We start from the raw sequence: 17,903 nt of genomic DNA, 5'->3' as shown, positions 1-17,903 counted from the left end.
TGAGCTTTTTACATTTTTTTACTATAATTATTACATATAAATTTGTTTATTAAAGTGTCAGGAACAATACATTTAGCTTTCAAAGCTGTTAACTTGTTTGTGTTTCAAAATATTATCCTTTTTAAATGTCCATTATAGTGAACACCGGGACCATCTCAATGTAATTAATGACTGCATGTTGTAGGGGGCAGAAGTGAAGCAGAGAGGATTCGTTAGAAGATAGTTGAGGAAGACTCTGATTTAGAGTCTGACAATCAGAGAATTAGAGACAATTAGAGAATCACAATCAGTTTTAAACCGCTTTTATGTTGAGTTTGTTTTGGATTAACATCACTTCTTTTTTTTTTTTTTTTGAGTTCGGCTTTTTTTTCAGGCTAAACTGTTTCAGGAATTTCAATACAAAAGGACAAATGGCCTTTGTTTTGTTTTTGTTGCATTAATATTGGATTAATATCCCTTTACAGACATATCCTGTACAGTTTTGTTGTCTGAGTGTCGGTGGTTTCTAACTAATATGGTCCTGTGGTCATGCTGTAAAATTAAAAACAAAACAAAATGTAAAAACTCTAAATTGTAGAAATGTTTTAACCCAAATGATATAAGAAATCACAGGAAAAAATTGGGGGGGGGGTCTCAAGGGGGTTATATGGGACAAATCAAATTCTGGACCTTTGTCATTAAGCGGTGGGTCTTTTTAACCACCCGAACCCCTCTTGGCTACGGGTCTGCATCATACCCCCAACTATTCCTTGAGGAGCTCACCGACCCCAAAAGTGACTGACTACAGGCTTTCATATACAAGCTGAAACACTCAATCTCTGAAATGCAATCTCCAACACACTAATGTACTCAATGGGGCTAGTGACGTCTCTGTGAGAGGTGGGGTTAGTTAGGGGTTAGGGGATTAGGTGCGCACATTAAAAGCATTTCATGCAGCTCAGCTTCTATCTGTACCAGGTCTGCAGCCAGATCCTTCTCACTGCTTCTGGTGTGTGTTTGTGTTTGTGTGAGAGAGTTTCCTTGGATAAAAGCATCATTTACACTATTATAGCATAACAAAACAGTTCTCATTCAACCTTCATCCTATAAGGCCTATTATTGTTACGTTGCCTACACGTTCAAAGATCTCTCAATCCTTTCTACAACTATACTTATTAACATTATTTGATTTATTTATTTTTGCAATTGCTGATTCAGCTGTATGAATTTCAAGGACATATGGTAATGTTTGTTAGTATTTTTTACATAAAATTCTGTTGCAGTGATACATAGGCCTTCAAATACGTTTATCTAAAGCTTTGGTCTCAATCTGCATTCCTGAGGGCCACAGCTTTGCACAGTTTTGCTCCAATCCTAATCAAACACAGCTAATCCAACTAATCAAGCTGTTCAAGACTACTACATACTATTAGGCAGATGTGAGTTGGAGCTAAACTAAGCAGAGCTGCGGCCCTCCAGGAATTGAGTTTGAGTCCATTAATCTAAAGGGACAACTGCCTATTGTATTTTGACCCTTTTTACACATTTTGATTTCACAAGCTTTTTGGTGTTTTTTAGACATGTTATGTGTCCAGCCAAATTTCTGCTCCAAATAAGCTCTGATGCGTGATGGTTTGTGAATCACTAATAGATCATTAATCTGGACCTGGCAGTGGCTCAATTCACTGTATTCCAGCCTGACTGAAGAAGACAGTGCAGTTTGTCCAATGAGATAAAAGAGGCGTAATTCACAAACAAAAAAGTCAAATGGACCTGAATAAAACAAAAACTATCAAACTGGTAGAAAGTACACAGACAAAAAGACCAATTATGAAGACTGTTGCTGCTCTACTTGTCTTTGTCAGTTTAGCTATTGCTGATATTGAAGAAACTAAGATTGCTTCTGCATGTTTTATAAATTACTGTACCTTTTACAGTCATTTTCTTTGTTCTTTATTACTCTGGTCTTTATGTTGTCCTCCAGCACAATCTAGAACCCACAGATGTTTGTGTCAGGGTGTTGGAGTCAACATCGTGAAGCCAAGGCTGATTTTGAAGATTGACATTTTCCATCCAAATCCACTTTGTACGTTTGGAAGTTATGTAAGTACAGTATATAAATTATTCTTTTTAATTAATAGTTTTAAATTTAGGATGTCTGTGAGTATTCCTTTGTAATAACTCTATGGTGTATCTGAACAGTGTCACGCTAAAGAACAGAGCCGGACAAAAATGTTTAAATTTAGAGTCAAAGTTCATCAAAAAGATCTTGCAGAGAACTGCAAACAACACCAGGTGATTCTTATAAGTGACATTACATTTGATACTGATTCAATAACCCGATCTGCTTATCTTTCACATAATATAAATGAATGATAATGAATAAATGTTTATATTTTGTTTATAGGAGTGCTCAATAAAATGCATAAAGAAGAGGAAATTTTCAAATGTCAATAATGTGCCCAATTTTTACCTTGCTTTTAAAGGGATTGTTCCCTCTTTAACTTTACTTTAATCACCTCTACACTGTAAAAACTAATCTATAGAATTTACCCAATAAATCTGAGGTAACAATTTGCATCGACTTTGGCTGGGTATATTTAATGCCATATATTGAGTATAAACTATTGACTTTGGCTGGGTATATTTAATCCCATACATTGAGTATAAACTATCGTCTTTGGCTGGGTAGATTTAATCCCATATATTGAGTATAAACTATCTGAAGTAAAAAGCTATTAAATACTACAAAAATTGGGTAAAAAATACCTCACATTTATGTATATATTCAACACCTACTTATTAGGTAAAAACTATCTCTTTAAATCGAAGTTTATTAATATCAGTTACCTAATAACAATTACTTATTCAGAGAAGGTAAAATCTACCTCTACAATAAAGACATTTAAATTGGTTATCAACTCAATGTTTTTATTCCAAAAAATCAGAAAACGCACTTAAAATAAAGTGCAGCACAACAGCATTACACAACATTTCAAGTAATGAACATGTTTTATAACTCGCTGATCTATCAAATATTTCAATAATGTTGGATAATAAAACATTTCCCTGTTTTGAGACATCCAGATCAGAGCAGAAAAGAAGTAAGCAAAGAAAAGGAAAAAAAAAGGACAAAAAAAAGGAGAAGTGAGGAGATTAGAGCAGAGCTGGATGTCCAATCACATCAAGATTTTCTTTTATCTAAACTCTTAGACTAAACTTGTGTCTTTTCAGATTTACACAACAGTAACTGACCAGTGGTCTGTTATCCATATACATTCATAAAACAAAATAACTGAACAGTCTTGCTTATATGCAGCACTGATGCACCAAATTATCAAAACACACAGAATAAAGTGCTAAATAAAGTATAACAGCTTCACACAACAATGAACAAATAAACCTGTTTTATAACTCATTAAGACAACAGTTTCAAATGTTGTTTCAATAATGTTGGATAATAAAACACATCTAGATCAGAGAAGAAAAGAAAAGTGAGGAGAGAGGGGAGCAAAAAAAGGAAAATAAAAAAGAAGTGAGGAAATCAGAGCAGTGCTGAATGATCAATCACATCAAGATTTTCTTGTATCTAAAAACACAGAATAAAGTGCTAAATAAAGTGCAACAGCTTCACACAATAATGAACAAATAAACCTGTTTTATAGCTCACTAAGATAATTTTCAAATGTTGTTTCTGAATAATTGGCTACTCGCATACAACTCTTTCAGAGGCCACTTATTATATTTTAAAAGGCAAAACCACACACACAACCTCGTTTTTCTGTGCATGTACAGTATTAAATATAAAAAAAGATAAAAGAAAAACAAAATACCATAATATTTTTTTTTTTTTTGTCCTTACTTTCACTCTCGCAGATAGGATCAGAATGAAAAAAGCAAACAAATGGGGAAGAGGGTAGGTGAGATCAAAATTGTTCAGGCCACTATCTATTAGTATTCCTTTTCTGTCAATATGGGGGAAAACACAGAGCAATGGAGAGGGCTGAGAAACAGTGGATGGGTCTGTGTCTGTATGTGGAGCAAATGAGGGAAGAGAAGAAAAATATAAAACAGTCCATTACAACTCCATCAAGGTATGTCCAAACAAAGAATCCCCTTTAAACAAGGAGAGAAATGTCTACTGCATAAGCTTATTTTTGAGGCTGTGGACTTTCTTCAGAAGTTTTGCCCCATCAATTTCCAAAAAAAGTTTTTGAAAAGCTTCAAATGTGTTCTTCAGCTCCTTTGGATATTCAATGTTGATTGCATATATGAGTCCCATCAGCAGTATGCATGCCTTTGTTCGGCTTCCACATCCTTCCATCACTTGGTTTCCCTCGATCACAATAGACAAATCGTCCTCCTCAGCCATGACATTGTGCTTCACAATCACCTTCATTGTTTTGTCTGTGTACTCCTCACATTCCTAAGTGTTAAAAAGAAACAAACAAAAAGCACACACAATTTTATTTCAAGATGCTCTTTCAATATATTTCAGTTTATCTAAAGGAGAGCAGAAGGGAGTAGAAGACAAAAGGAAAAGGGAGATATAAGAGGAGGATCCCTTGAGTTAATCAAGAATATGTTATCCATATGACATACCTGCCATTCATGGAAAAGATCTTCTTGTCTTTCACCGAGGTAGTTAATGAGGCAGCAGACAACAGCATCTCTTTTTTCCTCAATGTTCTGTGTCTGTAGGGAGATACAATTTAGCAGAGTGGGGGGTTATTTGCATGTACTAAGACTGAATTCCGGCCCTGCAATAGACTGGCGACCTGTCCAGGGAGAACCCTGCCCCTTCGCCTGATAAATGCTGGGTTAGCTTAAGCTTCTCTTGACCCGGATAAAGCAGCAAAGAAAATAGATGGATAAGACTGAATTCACACACTGATGTTAAAAGTTAGTTTAGGTTGGTAAGGAGCTCAACTTAACACAACAAAGCAATTGTTTACAAATAATTTAACTTTTAATTCCCTCATATTAATAATTATATATCTGTGAAAAAATAAAATAACATACATTTAAACTGTCCAGCAGAGGACGCATCTTGCAACCAGCTGCCCCTCCTTTGGCACGCATTAGCCGCAAAAGACCAGGTGTGTACTCATCAAGCTTCCGCAGGAATGTCTCCTCCAAGGAAACCGTTGTGATGCGTCTGAACTCCTCCTTGATCTAGGAAGTAAAAAGAACAAAAATTATATGTTAAATGACAGACCAGATCTCATAGTAATCACATGAAAGTATCTTAGTGGGGGGGAAAAAAAGAAAAATTCTCACCTGAGCCTCAGTGAATAATGCTGGCCACCTTTCTTTAAACACATCAACAGAGGGGCTGAGGCTGACCACTTCAATTCTTCGGCTAGAGAAGGTTTTATTCATTTTATCTGCAATTATCTTTGCATTGTTTTTCTTTGTAATTTCACAAATTAATTCAAGTCTCTCTTTCTCCAGTGTCTCTTGGCTTTCACCAGTAGGGTGTGGAGGGAGGTAATTAACCTCTGCTTTTTTGGCCTTTTTTATATTTTTTAAAGACCCTACATCAGCGGGATGCTTCCTTTTTAAGGTGTTGATTTCAATTTCCGGGTAAGAATATTTTCGAGATCTTAGCTTGGCACGGTAATTGTGCATCTTGTTTTTTATGCGCTGCTGCCAGCCATATAATCCCGCAAATGAACCTGGCTCCCTAAGACATGGAAACTTAGAAACCAAGGCTTCAGCTACTGAGAGGATCTGCTCATTGGTTGGGTAAGCGGTGTATGAAAAAATTACTTTTGCAAGCTCTTGCATTATTGCTGATTTAATACTGGCATCCATGAAGTGTCTTCCAGTGGCATGATACGAGTTGTTTGCCTCTGCAAGGATTAGTTCTATGTCTCTGGAAAACTCTGGTACTTGGAATGGCACTGGCCATGCAGCAGAGCGACATGAATCAGGAAGAATAATGGTATCACTGGAACTTGAAGATTCGCAGTTTGACACCTCTGAGGATGCATCATGATCTGCAGGGCAGATGTCCGTTTCAGCAGTACTAGCAGGATGGGTGCTCACTGTACTCAATGTAGATGATTCAAATACTGGGTGTAGGTCAAGGGTGATTGTCGGCTCTTTTAGGATCACTTTAACAGTGGCCTTGTCATGCAAGTCAGCAGTTGAGGTGACACTGAAAAACTGATTGTCAAAGTTACTGTCTTGGTATAGTAGTCCAATTTCCCCATGCAATTGGAAAGTTGCAGTAATTATGGAAACAAGATCTTCCAATGTATTTGGAATTCCTGTTGGAAGTTTCAATTTTTGAATGTTGTGTTCTTCTAAAATTACTCTTAACTGGACCGCCATTGTTGATTGTAGTGTGTTTCTTTAGCTGTAGAGACAGAAAGAAAAGAAATTGAGACAGGTTATTAATAGTTGATGAGCTTACTTGCATATGTTTGCTTCAATATTGTTCTGCCAAAGCAATAAACGGATATTTAATGAAGTAGAAATTTTAAGAAATAATCTGATTGTCATTTTTTTAAGAAGAGGTAGATGAGGAAAGAAGAAGGAGGATAATAAGTATTACAATTTTTTTCCCATAACTGAGGACTTTGGTTAAGGTAACTACACCTTTGAGGACAATGCGATTTATTTTATTTGGAAAACTTGCATACCTGTAAAGGATACACTTGCGGTGTGGTCGTGTTTGGATGTGTCAGGCCTAGAATGGGTAACAGCTGTCTATCAGTGAGTCTCTGCTTGTGGAGGACAGACAAGAGAAACTGAAGAAAGGGTCAAATAGTGAGTGTCCACATACACAGACTCTGCCTGCAACAGAAATTAAAACAGAAATTACACAAAAGAAATGATCAGACATGTACCTGGGTTAGATTTTGTACAGTTGATTTTGTGTTTATCACAATATAATGTAAATGATCACCTCTGGTGGTTATTCAGGTGTTTGTTTAATATGCAAAATGAATTATGACCCCAGGCATTAAAAAAAACTAATTGCAGAATGGCGATCAATTGGGGAAATAAATACAGTAGTTTATCTGTGCTCCTCTGATCAAGGCAGTCTGTCTGACAAAGGTCAGTTATGCAGAAATGATGTGTTATGTGTACTTAACTCACTAAAATAAAGGCATTGCAATTACATATATTAATATCTATGCTTAGCTTCATAGATGTAATATGCCTCATATACCATATTACAAGATTATAAAAAAATTATTAAACACTGATGTTTAAAAAAATACCAAATATAAGATAAAAAAAATATTCTAAAATGTTTTAACTGATCCCACAATTTTTTAAAAATGGGATACAGAGGTACTGTTTTTATGTTTCAAACAAGACAAAAGGGAAGTAACGTTAGTGCAAAGCAGTAGCGCTCTCTCTTGTTCTCCCTCTCTCTCACACACACACACACACACGCACAGCACGGCGGATGCGCTCTTTCACTCTCTCTCTCTCTCTCTCTCTCTCTCTCTCACACACACACACACACACACACACACACACACAGAAAGCACAGCGAATGCGCTCTCTTTCTTTCTCACACACAGCACGGCGGATGCGCTCTTTAACGCTCTCTCTCTCTCTCTCTCATTCAAATGTAATCTCTCTCTCTCTCTCTCTCTCTCTCTCACACACACACACACACACACACCCACACACAGCACGGCGAATGCGCTCTCTTTCTTTCTCTCTCTCTCCCTCGGGAGCGCTATATAGTTAGGCCACCCGCTCCGGTTAAAATTACACCAGAGTTACCGACCGCTAACGTTACTGCGTTTTATCTGGAAATTTATTCCCGTGCTCAAGAAAACCGGTCGGGTCCCGCGAAACAGCCGCAGGAATGCAGACCTCTAGCCTGGGGTCAGTTTGTGTATTTGAACACATCAAACCGACGCAAGAAACACAACATACCAAGTTGCCTGACCGACAGGCAGACGTTGCTCAACAGCCGGCTGTTGGCTTGGTGTGTGCCGGGCCATGGTGACGCCAGCGACAGTTTCAAACTTTAATTTCAAGTAATGACATTTTAAACAAATGAACGCAGAATAAAAGTGATGTGTAATATCTCATAATTTCAAAAATGACCTTAAATTGAGCTTACCTTAACTTCTGCTGTTCGATGGCAGCCGTTGAGAGGATCCAGCGTCGCCCAGTCACTCAAAAACGCGGGCTGACGCATGCGCAATTTCAAGCAAAAAAACTCACGGTTTAAGGGTATACTTTACTGCCTTTATCAATGTGATGATTGTTACTGTTGACGAATGGGTAGCATATGTAGAATTTACCCATTACTTTTAAATTCCTTGGTTGGCTGCAATAATCAAGTAAATTTTATATGGTTTTCACAGATTATATTTACCGCTCTCAAAAATCACTTTTTTCAGTGTATATGTTTTAAACCCTTGTTAAAATACTTTGAGCTTTGTTTTTCTATTGAAAACAAACAAACAAAAATGTATTTAAAAGAATGTTTGAAATAGTAGTCATTGATTTCTACTTTTTTTAATGTGAAAGTCAGACTACTGGTTTCCAACATTTTTTAAAATATCTTCACTGTGTTCAACCGATAAAACTTAAAACTCATAAAGGTTTAGAACCACTTGAGAGGGAGTAAATGATGAACATAATGTTATGGGGTGAACTTTTGAAAGTTCCTTTGCATTTTTAAATTATATGACAATGTAATGTCTAACCGCTTATTTAACAAATGATGTTAATATTAGTTTAATATACAAGTCATGTTGGTATATGCTCAGTTTCAGTGGAATGTGAAATAAAATCTAAATGTCTATGTAGTATTAAAGGTGTCTTCATTTTTAAGGTGATTTATCTTTGTTATTGGTTCCTCATGCAATTATGCTGTTTTTTATACTCTGCTAGAAAAATTGGTTTCAAACAGTGCCAAATTAGACTTCTTCAGCTAGAAACAATATTAGCAGAACCCTTTTTGGTGCTAAAAAAACCTCCTTTCATAAGGTTCCTTAAAACATGTTTAAACTAGGATTTGTTTATGAATATTAGCATTAATATTAGCAACTTGTGTTTTATTTTATTAATATTATACTTGTTGAAGGGCAACAGAGTGCACAGGACCCTGGCAATTTAGGGGCCCAGCGACAACTAGTTGCAAGGGGGCCCAGAGGTACAACCCGAAATGTATATATGATACAAAGAGGGCAGAATTATAGCCCTCCTGTAAAATTGTAATTATTTTTCAAATATTATAAATTATTTTTCAAATACATACTTAGTGATGTTTAACAGAGCATGAAGATTTTCACAGTATTTCCTATATTGTTTTTTTTATGTTTGTAGGGAGACATCAGCTAGACAGGAAGGTTTTTGAGGGCTATCTTGAACACAAGGGGGCGTTGGAGTCTGGTTGAGAACCACTGGTAAAAACTGATGCTTGCTTCTGTTGATCTGAAAACAGAAGTCTGGCCCATGTTCTGTTTAATTTGAGGTCACTGATTTTCATCATCACGGTAGTTTATTTTATGATTAAAAATATTGCTGTTATTTTGTCAGTGTAAATATTTAGATCATTTATGCACATGGAAACGATTGGATTTGAGGAACAATTCGATGTTTCTTTTTAAATTGAAGTTACTTTCATTAAAAAGTTACATACTTTTTGTCCTAAAGGCACCTTTGTAAGTAAAAGGTATTATCTATGAAAGGAAATGAGGGTGAAGTAAACATTGTATATGTTTGCCTAAATCCGTTCTGTTAACACAGCCAATCACACAAAATAATATAGAAAAATCCACAAGAATTAAACAACTGAATAAATACAATGAATGAATTTTCAATTTAATTCAATTAATCTTTATTGTATAGTGCTTTTACCATGTAGATTGTGTCAAAGCAGCTTAACATAGAAGATTATAGTGAATTAAAACAGTGTCAGTTCAGTTTACCTCAGTTTAGTTTAGTTCAATGTGGTTTAATATTCACTACTGAGAACCCAAACACTGAAGGGCAAATCCATTGATGCACAGCTCTACTAGTCCTGAACCATGCAAATCAGTGGCGACAGCGACGTGGAAAAAAACTTCACCAATTGGCAAAAGTGAAGGATAAAAAACCTAGAGAAAAACCAGGCTCAGTTCAATAGTATCTGGATGCAGCCTTTATGATGCAAGCAGAGATTGCATCACTCAGCGATGCAATGTCAGACACAATGCACTCAATGGAGTGAGTGACGTCACTATGAGGGGTGCTTAGTTGGGCACGATCATTTCTCTTATGGCCAAATGTCTTTTGCAGTGCTGCAGTCTAGGCGCCGGAGGCTGGAGAACGGTGGACGTCAGTGAAGACTCATCTATCCCTGGAGTCTCTACTCCTCCATGACCACCACAGCAGCTGCTCAGGATAGCCTACGGCCTGGTCCGGGATTGAATATTAGGTCACACTTTACAATAAGGTTCATTAGTTAATGTTGCTTAATGCATTTATTCACATGAACAAATACTGTAGTAAATGTATTGTTCATTGTTTATTTATGTTAGTTAACGTTAGTTAATGAAAATACAGTAGTTCATTGTGAGTTCGTTAACTCAGTCCATTAACTAATGTTAACAAGCATGAGTTTGGATGTTAATAATGCATTAGTAAATGTTTAATTATGATTAATAAATGCTGTACATGTGCTGTTCATGATTAGTTCATGTTAGTAAATGCATTAACTAATGAACCTTATTGTAAAGTGTTACCGAATATTATAAGTGGTTTGGTACTTGTAATATGTTAAATGTAAATGTTTTACTTGCTTCCTGACTTTTTGACAAAATTCACAATAACTTTCAAACCTGCAGTACAACCAATTATAATTCCCTAATCGCCAGTCCATTTATAAATTAATTAATTATCAATCAGGAAACAAATGGCACAAGACTGACAAACAACCAAAACTTTGAGTGAAAGCATTTCAAAGAAATGGGAAATTGAAACTGCTGTGAAAGTGTAACGGGGAACTGTGCCCATGTGTGATGCTGATATATAAGCAGGAAAACATCTTCAGGGTTTACGGCTTCAAACAGTCATCAAAACCTTCAACACAATGAAGACTGCTGCATTTTTAGTTTTTCTGGCGTGTCTGCTTGCTACACAAGTGCATGGTGAGTGTTGCCTATTAGGACCGTTAATACAATTTAACACCTATTTATTCAACACCTGTATCTCTGATAAACATTAGTTTTTATGATGCTGTTCTGCAGATAATTATTCTTCATTTTCATTCCAGGGCAAAAAAAATTTAACAGGTGCTCGTGTGTCGGTAAAGGCCTGGACAGGGTTGCACTGAGGAACATTGAGAAGTTTGAAATCATCCATCCAAGTCCATCTTGTGGAAAACAGGAGATCATGTAAGGACAAAAACAACAATTATACAGGGATATTGACACATTCATGCTGCTGTTTTAACACATTTAGCTGATCTTTCCTTTATTTCCAGTGTAACCATGAAGAGCTCTGAGCAGAAATGCTTAAACCCAGAGTCTAAATTTACCCAGGAATTAATCAGGAGGGCTCTTGAGAAGCGTGTAATACTTACTGATGAAGTGTCTGTGGTCTTTTCAGGATCCAGCAGTAGATGATCAGTTATTGCTGTATTTTTATAAAGGCACTGAAGAACGTCTCAAAACCAATGAAACCAGATGCTGTAAAACCTCCACAGTTTACACACATCACATGAGTTTGACTAGTGAAGAGATGTATTTACTATTGTAATAGTTTCTACTTATTAATATATGAATCAAACTTTGTAATTTTTTGAATCACATTGTACATTTTATTGTGTATATCTCTGTTTAGTTTGTTAATAGGAATAATAAACACTGCTATAGAGTGCTATTGTAAAATCCACTTACGATGATTAATTGTGTAACAGTTTGTTGCAAAATAAAATAAATGTTTCTATAAATCAACAGTCTGTTCATATTTTGACACTTAATTACACTCTGTGTACCGTATGAGATTATTATATGAGATTATTTAGTATATTTACCATACAGGAGGATGCATTTCTCACATTATCAAGTGAATTGTAACATCAAAAATGTAGTTTTTAAAACACAAATTTGAAAATCAAAAGGACCACTTAGTTAAGTAAACCCGGCTGTCAGAATGCTTGTATATCCGAATGAACTGATTCAGAGACTGAGCAATTCTGATCAATGAAGAATAATGATGTTGTTTGCAAGAAATAGAATCATTGAACAACCCAGTAAATTACAACAACTGTATATTTTATTAATGTTTCACTCTTATTTCCTTTCATAGATAAAAGATTTTAATCACAAAGGGACCTTTAAAAGTATGTAACTAACTAGTGTATTTTTTAATTGACATGAACATAATAAAATAAGAAAACAAAAATCGCAGAAACAACACGAATATGGCTTCTGCCTAAAATCATACTGAAGTACATTAATCTTCATATAGAGCCTCTGCTCTGCCAAGTTTAGATCCAGCACTTATAAAACAAAACTTATCAAAGCTATCTGGGGCTGCATCTGACAGCTGAAACTGTTATTTTTATTACTCAGTTGTTTAGTGAAGGCAACATTTATGTATCATTTAATACAATATTTTATACACTCCTGCACATTCAAAGGCTATATGCACATGGACTCTTAATTTCAGCCAGCCAGCCTCAGCTCCTCCGATTAATTGTCCTTCCATTGTAAATTTGTCACATTTAAGCTCTCATTTCTTTCAAAATCAGTGATCTTCATTGCCTGATAGCTATACAATATAAAGTGGGTTTTAGATCAGACAAGAACCGCTGCATTAAATTCTGTTTTACCCCACCATGTCTTTTGAATATTATTTTAACACAGTATTTTTAATTGAGTCAATTTAATGGTGCAATGGTGCTTGCAGTTACTCTGTCTTTCATCTTGTTTTACACTTGAACAATTAAATGAATGCTTAAGTCTATTTAACTGATTGTATTGTAATTACATTACAACATTGATGCTGTTAAAGGAACCTTATGAAAGTGAAAATATTCACATATAAAGCTTTCATTGGAAGTTTATTATTGGCTGAAAAACACTAGCTGTGCATAGAGCCCATTGAGTGACAACTGAACTAAAAATTAAAGATGACAGCGTTTGGAGGACTGTGTGTGATTTTTCAAAAATTTTAACCATTAACCATTATAAAGAAATAAATAGTGTAGTAATTAAATATTGAATCAGAGCTATCAATTTTGTAGATCAGTAAAATATGATGTTATTTTAGAAGTTATGTCTGAAATCAGTTTTGCAAGGGGTTTCTTCTCTGTGTGAAAACAGACAGAAATATAAAGGGTAATCTCTTGCTTTTGAGGAGAACTGCACAACAAAACAAAATGTGGGCCTTGTGGTTACTTAAAACTGTGGTTTAATTAATGGATTTGGTCAAACAAGTGTCCATTATATAAACAGTAAATCATTGATTCATTTTCCGTCGGCTCAATCCCTTTATTCATCAGGGGTCTCCACAATGAACCGCTAACTTATCCAGCATATGTTTTACACAGCGGGCGTCCTTTCACCTGCAATCCAGTACTGGAAAACACCCATGCACACTCACTCACACACATACACTACGGCCAATTTAGTTTAATCAATTTACCTACAGCAAATGTCTTTGGACTGTGGGGGAAAAATGAGCACCCGGAGGAAACCCATGCAAATACGGAGAGAACATGCAAGCAGAAACACAAAAATGCTAACTGGTCTAGTCGGGACTCAAACCAGCGACCTTTTTGCTGTGAGGCGACAGTGATAACCACTGAGCCACCATGTCGCCCACAGTAAATCCTATAATTAAAAATGGGTCAACAACAAAAAAGTATCATAATGTGTGGTGTATTTTCTAAAGATGCAGCAGTTGAAATGGCATTTCCAGATTTCCCCAAAGGACTTTCAGTCTCTCTTTCATTTTCATCTCTTATGTATGATTGTGATAATCAGAATGACTTCAGCACAACTAAGGTCCTACATAAAGAATAAGGTAGTGAAAATGCTTGATGATTTTCCAGTAAAAAGAAAAGTGTTGTTGATGTTTGTTTACGCTGAAAACTATTTGGCATTTCAACATTTGAACTCTGATTGTTGAATTTTTCATTAGAAAACTTGCATCACTCACATATTGAATTATCTCCAAAGACTAATGACATCAAACTAAGTAAAAAATATATACTGTAGATATTTTACATATATTTTTGACTAAATATAATTTACAATACGCTTTATTAAGTTTCCGTTAATGTATTTACTTAAATCTTAAACTTTATTAATTTTAATTAAGGAAAATGCAGTCATTTATTGTTAGCTCATGTCAACTCATAGTGCATTAACTAATGTTAACATGCACAACTTTGGATTTTAATAATGCAATATTAAATGTTGAACTATGATTAATGAATGTTGTACAAGTATTGTTGATTTCTAGTTCATGTTAGTAAATACATTACCTAGCATTAATGAAAACTTATTGTAAAGTGTGAACCATAATTCTAAAGTGCTTAATAAATTATCCCAAATAAACAGACTCACCAAATAAACGTGACCCAGAAGTGCTTAAAATGACAGAATAATTCATACTGGACTGTTATGACCAAAATTGATGTAAGCATTTCAATCTTACGCTGTTTATGACTTATGAAAATAAAGAGGAAGTGAAAATGATTTGACCTTCTTCCACAGAAAAACACTCGCTTAATCCCACATCCTAGTTTGTGGTCTTTTATGGCTTTGCTAAATAAATCAACATTTACAATAAAACCAGCCAATCCAGCTGATAGTGGTGAAGTTTTGGACGGCACGGTGGCTCAGGGGTTAGCACTGTCGCCTCACAGCAGGAAGGTTTGGGTTCGAGTCCCGGCTGAGTCAGTTGGCATTTCTGTGTGAAGTTTGCATGTTCTCTCCGTGTTGATGTGGGTTTCCTCCAGGTGCTCTGGTTTACCCCACAAGCCAAAGACATGCTCCATTGGTGAATTGGGTTGACTAAATTGGCTGTAGTGTATGAGTGTGAATGCAAGAGTGTATGGGTGTTTCCCAGTGTTGGGTTGCGGCTGGAAGGGCATCTACTGTGTAAAACATATGCTGGATGAATAGATGATTAATTCAGCTGTTGTAAGCCCTGATTAATAAAGCGACTAAGCCGAAAACAAAATGAATGAATGGATCATGCAAGTTTTTCACCATACTTTGGCCTATGACAGTTTCCTCCAAAGCAAAATTAATAAGGAGATTTCAGTGCAATCAAGCAAAATTTTCTTCTTCAATCAGGAAAAGTTCAGCTCAGGGTGCTAAAGACAATAGCTTCTATTCAAGAAGAGAAAAAGCAGAGGAAGTTGGAGCACAAATGGGAAGTAAAACTGAAGGGAAGCCCCCGATGCTCCAGTATTTAAGTGAGCTACTTATGTTCTTCAGTTATAATCTGACTGACCCAGACAAGCTCAGTTCATCCAGAACAAGAACAAGAAGACCATGAAGACTCTTGCAGCTTTTCTTCTTCTGGCCTGCCTGATCGCTGGAGAGGTCAACGGTGAGTTTCAAAAACTCATCAAGATCATTCAGCTCATGTATCTTTGCTATTGCTGAGGTTTGAAGTTAATTATGACATCTCTTTTCCAGGTCAGGACAGATCTTCAAGAGCCAGATGCTTCTGTGTAGACAAAGGTCTAAATATGGTCTTACTGAAGAATCTTGAGAAGGTGGAAATCTTCCCTCCGAGTCCATCTTGCAACAAACATGAGATTGTGTAAGTTTATAGCAGAACTTTAGTATAAAGTGATTTCATTTAGTTAAGTTTATCAGCTTCATGTAATATCGGCATCTCTTTTGATCTTTCACAGTGTGACTCTGAAAAACGGTGCAGGACAGAAATGCTTGAATCCAGACTCAAAATTCACCAAAAATGTCGTCTTAAAGGCTATTGGGAAAAGGTGAGAATTTCTGCTTAAGTATATTTATGTCTGCTTCACAGATATATTTCCACACTCAAACAAAACAGGCAAATAACTAAAATAATTAATGAATTGTTTCTTGTGTTTGCAGGATGCAGCAGTCTGTGCCACACAATACAACAACTGGCACAGTGAAGAGCTCCATGACTTCATCAACATCAGCACCGACTGCCTTTAAATGATTCCTGGCATGTCTGCTGTATTTATACACTGCCAAAACAAGCTCAATTTATAGGAAAAAGCCTTTAAGCTGATTATTATTATTATTTAACTTTATTTTTATCTGACCACTGAATTTTGAAAATGCTTTTTTACAGGAAACCGAACAATGTGTCATATGTAGTTTTATAATCTACTGTTTAAATGTACTTTTGTCGCACACAACTATAGTGTCAAATAAAACTTTTATATATAAATGACAAATCTCTCTCTCTCTTTCTCTCTCTCTCTCTCTCTTCACAGTGGTTCTTGTATTCTGATAGTAAGAGTAATAAAATAGTTTATGAAGATTTTACAACACAGTTCTCTGCGGGTATCACTAAAACAAGAAATCAAAACTCCAAACTTTCAATATTTCATTATTATTTCAGGTTTCATTATAATTAAAATTTTAAACAACACTTTGCAATACATTTCAAAGTGAAAATGTATTGAAAATGTTCATCCCAAAATGAAAATGTACTTTTCCATTTACTTGAAAAAAGAAATATTATAGAAGTCAGTGGTTACAGGTTTCCAACATTTTTTAATATAAAGGGGTTGAGTAATGAAACTGAAACACCTGATTTTAGACCACAATAACTCATTAGTATGGTGTAGGGCCTACTTTTGTGGTCAGTACAGCATCACTTAGTCTTGGGAATGACAGAAACAAGTCCTGCACAATGGCCAGAGGGATTTTGAGCCATTGTTCTTGCAGAATATTGGCCAGTTCACCACATGATGCCGGTGGAGGAAAACATTTCCTGACTTGCTCCTCCAAAACACAAAATGACTTAATAAAATACAGATCTGGAGACAGTGCAGGCCACAGGAGATGTTTAACTTCACTTTTAAGATCATAAAACCACACTGTAAAAATTATTGTGCCAATTTGTTATGACAACTTAATGTTTTGAGTTATGTTAACTTATCTGGATCAAATGTGTTGAAATAACTTATAAATCAACGTTTTACTTGGCTGTGCTTTTTCTCATTCTAATGTTGTAGTGTGTGTTTGTCTGAGGATCTTTTCAGATACCTGCTTTTTTGGTAAAATTTGTATTTGCATATTTCAAAAACCTGTTTCTAGTATTATTTGTGTTATTTTTTAGTATTATTTGTATTTGGTTTAAATAAACCATGATCCAAAATGTACAAGGTCCACGGTGGCTCAGTGATTGGCACTGTCGCCTCACTGCAAGAAGGTTGCTAGTTTGAGTCCCTGCTGGACCAGCTGGCGTCTCTGTATGGAGTTTGCATGTTCTCCATGTGTTTACTTGGGTTTCCTCTGGGTGCATGTGGTATAAGTGAATTGAATAAACAAAATTTGCCATAATGTATAAGGCTGTCACAATCACCAGCGATCTAACTTATGCAGATCGCTGGAAAACTACACATCTGCCACCACATGAACTACATCTACCAAGATGCTTTTTGATAATCAACTCCTGCTACAGCTGTGACCTATCTGGACTGATAACACACACACATACACAGGTGAAGGTCATTCTCTTTGATTACAAGGACTATAAACACAGCACACACTTCTGGGCTGAGTCTTGTTAGTCTGTAACACCATGAAGCATTTCTTTGTCTTTTCCGTTGATATTGATTTATTGCCACCTGTATTGACCTCTTCACCTGCGACTTTGACTATGCTTCTGAATTACCCCTATGACACTGTTTGTACCTGTTAGACCATTGCCTGCCTGACCACCCTGTGTTTAATAAATTTCATGTGCATCCGAAAACTCTGTCGTCT

At 35.9% G+C, this 17,903-nt stretch overlaps 2 protein-coding genes across 2 annotated transcripts; one reads left to right on the top strand and one right to left on the bottom strand.

Moving 5' to 3' along the window:
* Nucleotides 1–2,889: 2,889 nt before the first annotated feature.
* Nucleotides 2,890–8,135, bottom strand: LOC141385576 (uncharacterized). The gene is made up of 6 exons (XM_073951263.1): nucleotides 8,078–8,135; nucleotides 6,630–6,783; nucleotides 5,260–6,343; nucleotides 5,002–5,154; nucleotides 4,582–4,674; nucleotides 2,890–4,405 (listed from the first exon to the last, which is right to left on the bottom strand). The coding sequence occupies exons 3-6, from the start codon at nucleotides 6,316–6,318 to the stop codon at nucleotides 4,118–4,120; spliced, it is 1,593 nt and encodes a 530-aa protein (XP_073807364.1). The 5' UTR covers nucleotides 6,319–6,343; nucleotides 6,630–6,783; nucleotides 8,078–8,135; the 3' UTR covers nucleotides 2,890–4,117.
* A 7,107-nt stretch (nucleotides 8,136–15,242) lies between these two features.
* Nucleotides 15,243–16,283, top strand: cxcl11.6 (chemokine (C-X-C motif) ligand 11, duplicate 6). The gene is given in 4 exon segments (NM_001423863.1): nucleotides 15,243–15,519; nucleotides 15,609–15,735; nucleotides 15,830–15,919; nucleotides 16,032–16,283. Coding segments are annotated over 4 exon segments (366 nt in total). The 5' UTR covers nucleotides 15,243–15,461; the 3' UTR covers nucleotides 16,123–16,283.
* Nucleotides 16,284–17,903: the final 1,620 nt, after the last annotated feature.

The sequence above is a fragment of the Danio rerio genome, chromosome 5 (genome assembly GCF_049306965.1).
Source record: "Danio rerio strain Tuebingen ecotype United States chromosome 5, GRCz12tu, whole genome shotgun sequence".
NCBI lineage: Eukaryota > Metazoa > Chordata > Actinopteri > Cypriniformes > Danionidae > Danio > Danio rerio.
This window is presented reverse-complemented; position numbering and strand designations above follow the sequence as displayed.

Bases quoted from the DNA above. Each gene is read 5' to 3' on its own strand.
- LOC141385576 (XM_073951263.1), bottom strand. From the start codon at position 6,318: ATGGCGGTCCAGTTAAGAGTAATTTTAGAAGAACACAACATTCAAAAA. The intron at 5,155-5,259 runs GTGAGAATTTTT...TTTACTTCCTAG, and splicing joins CATTATTCACTGAGGCTCAG to ATCAAGGAGGAGTTCAGACG. The intron at 4,406-4,581 runs GTATGTCATATG...TTTAACACTTAG, and splicing joins ATCTTTTCCATGAATGGCAG to GAATGTGAGGAGTACACAGA.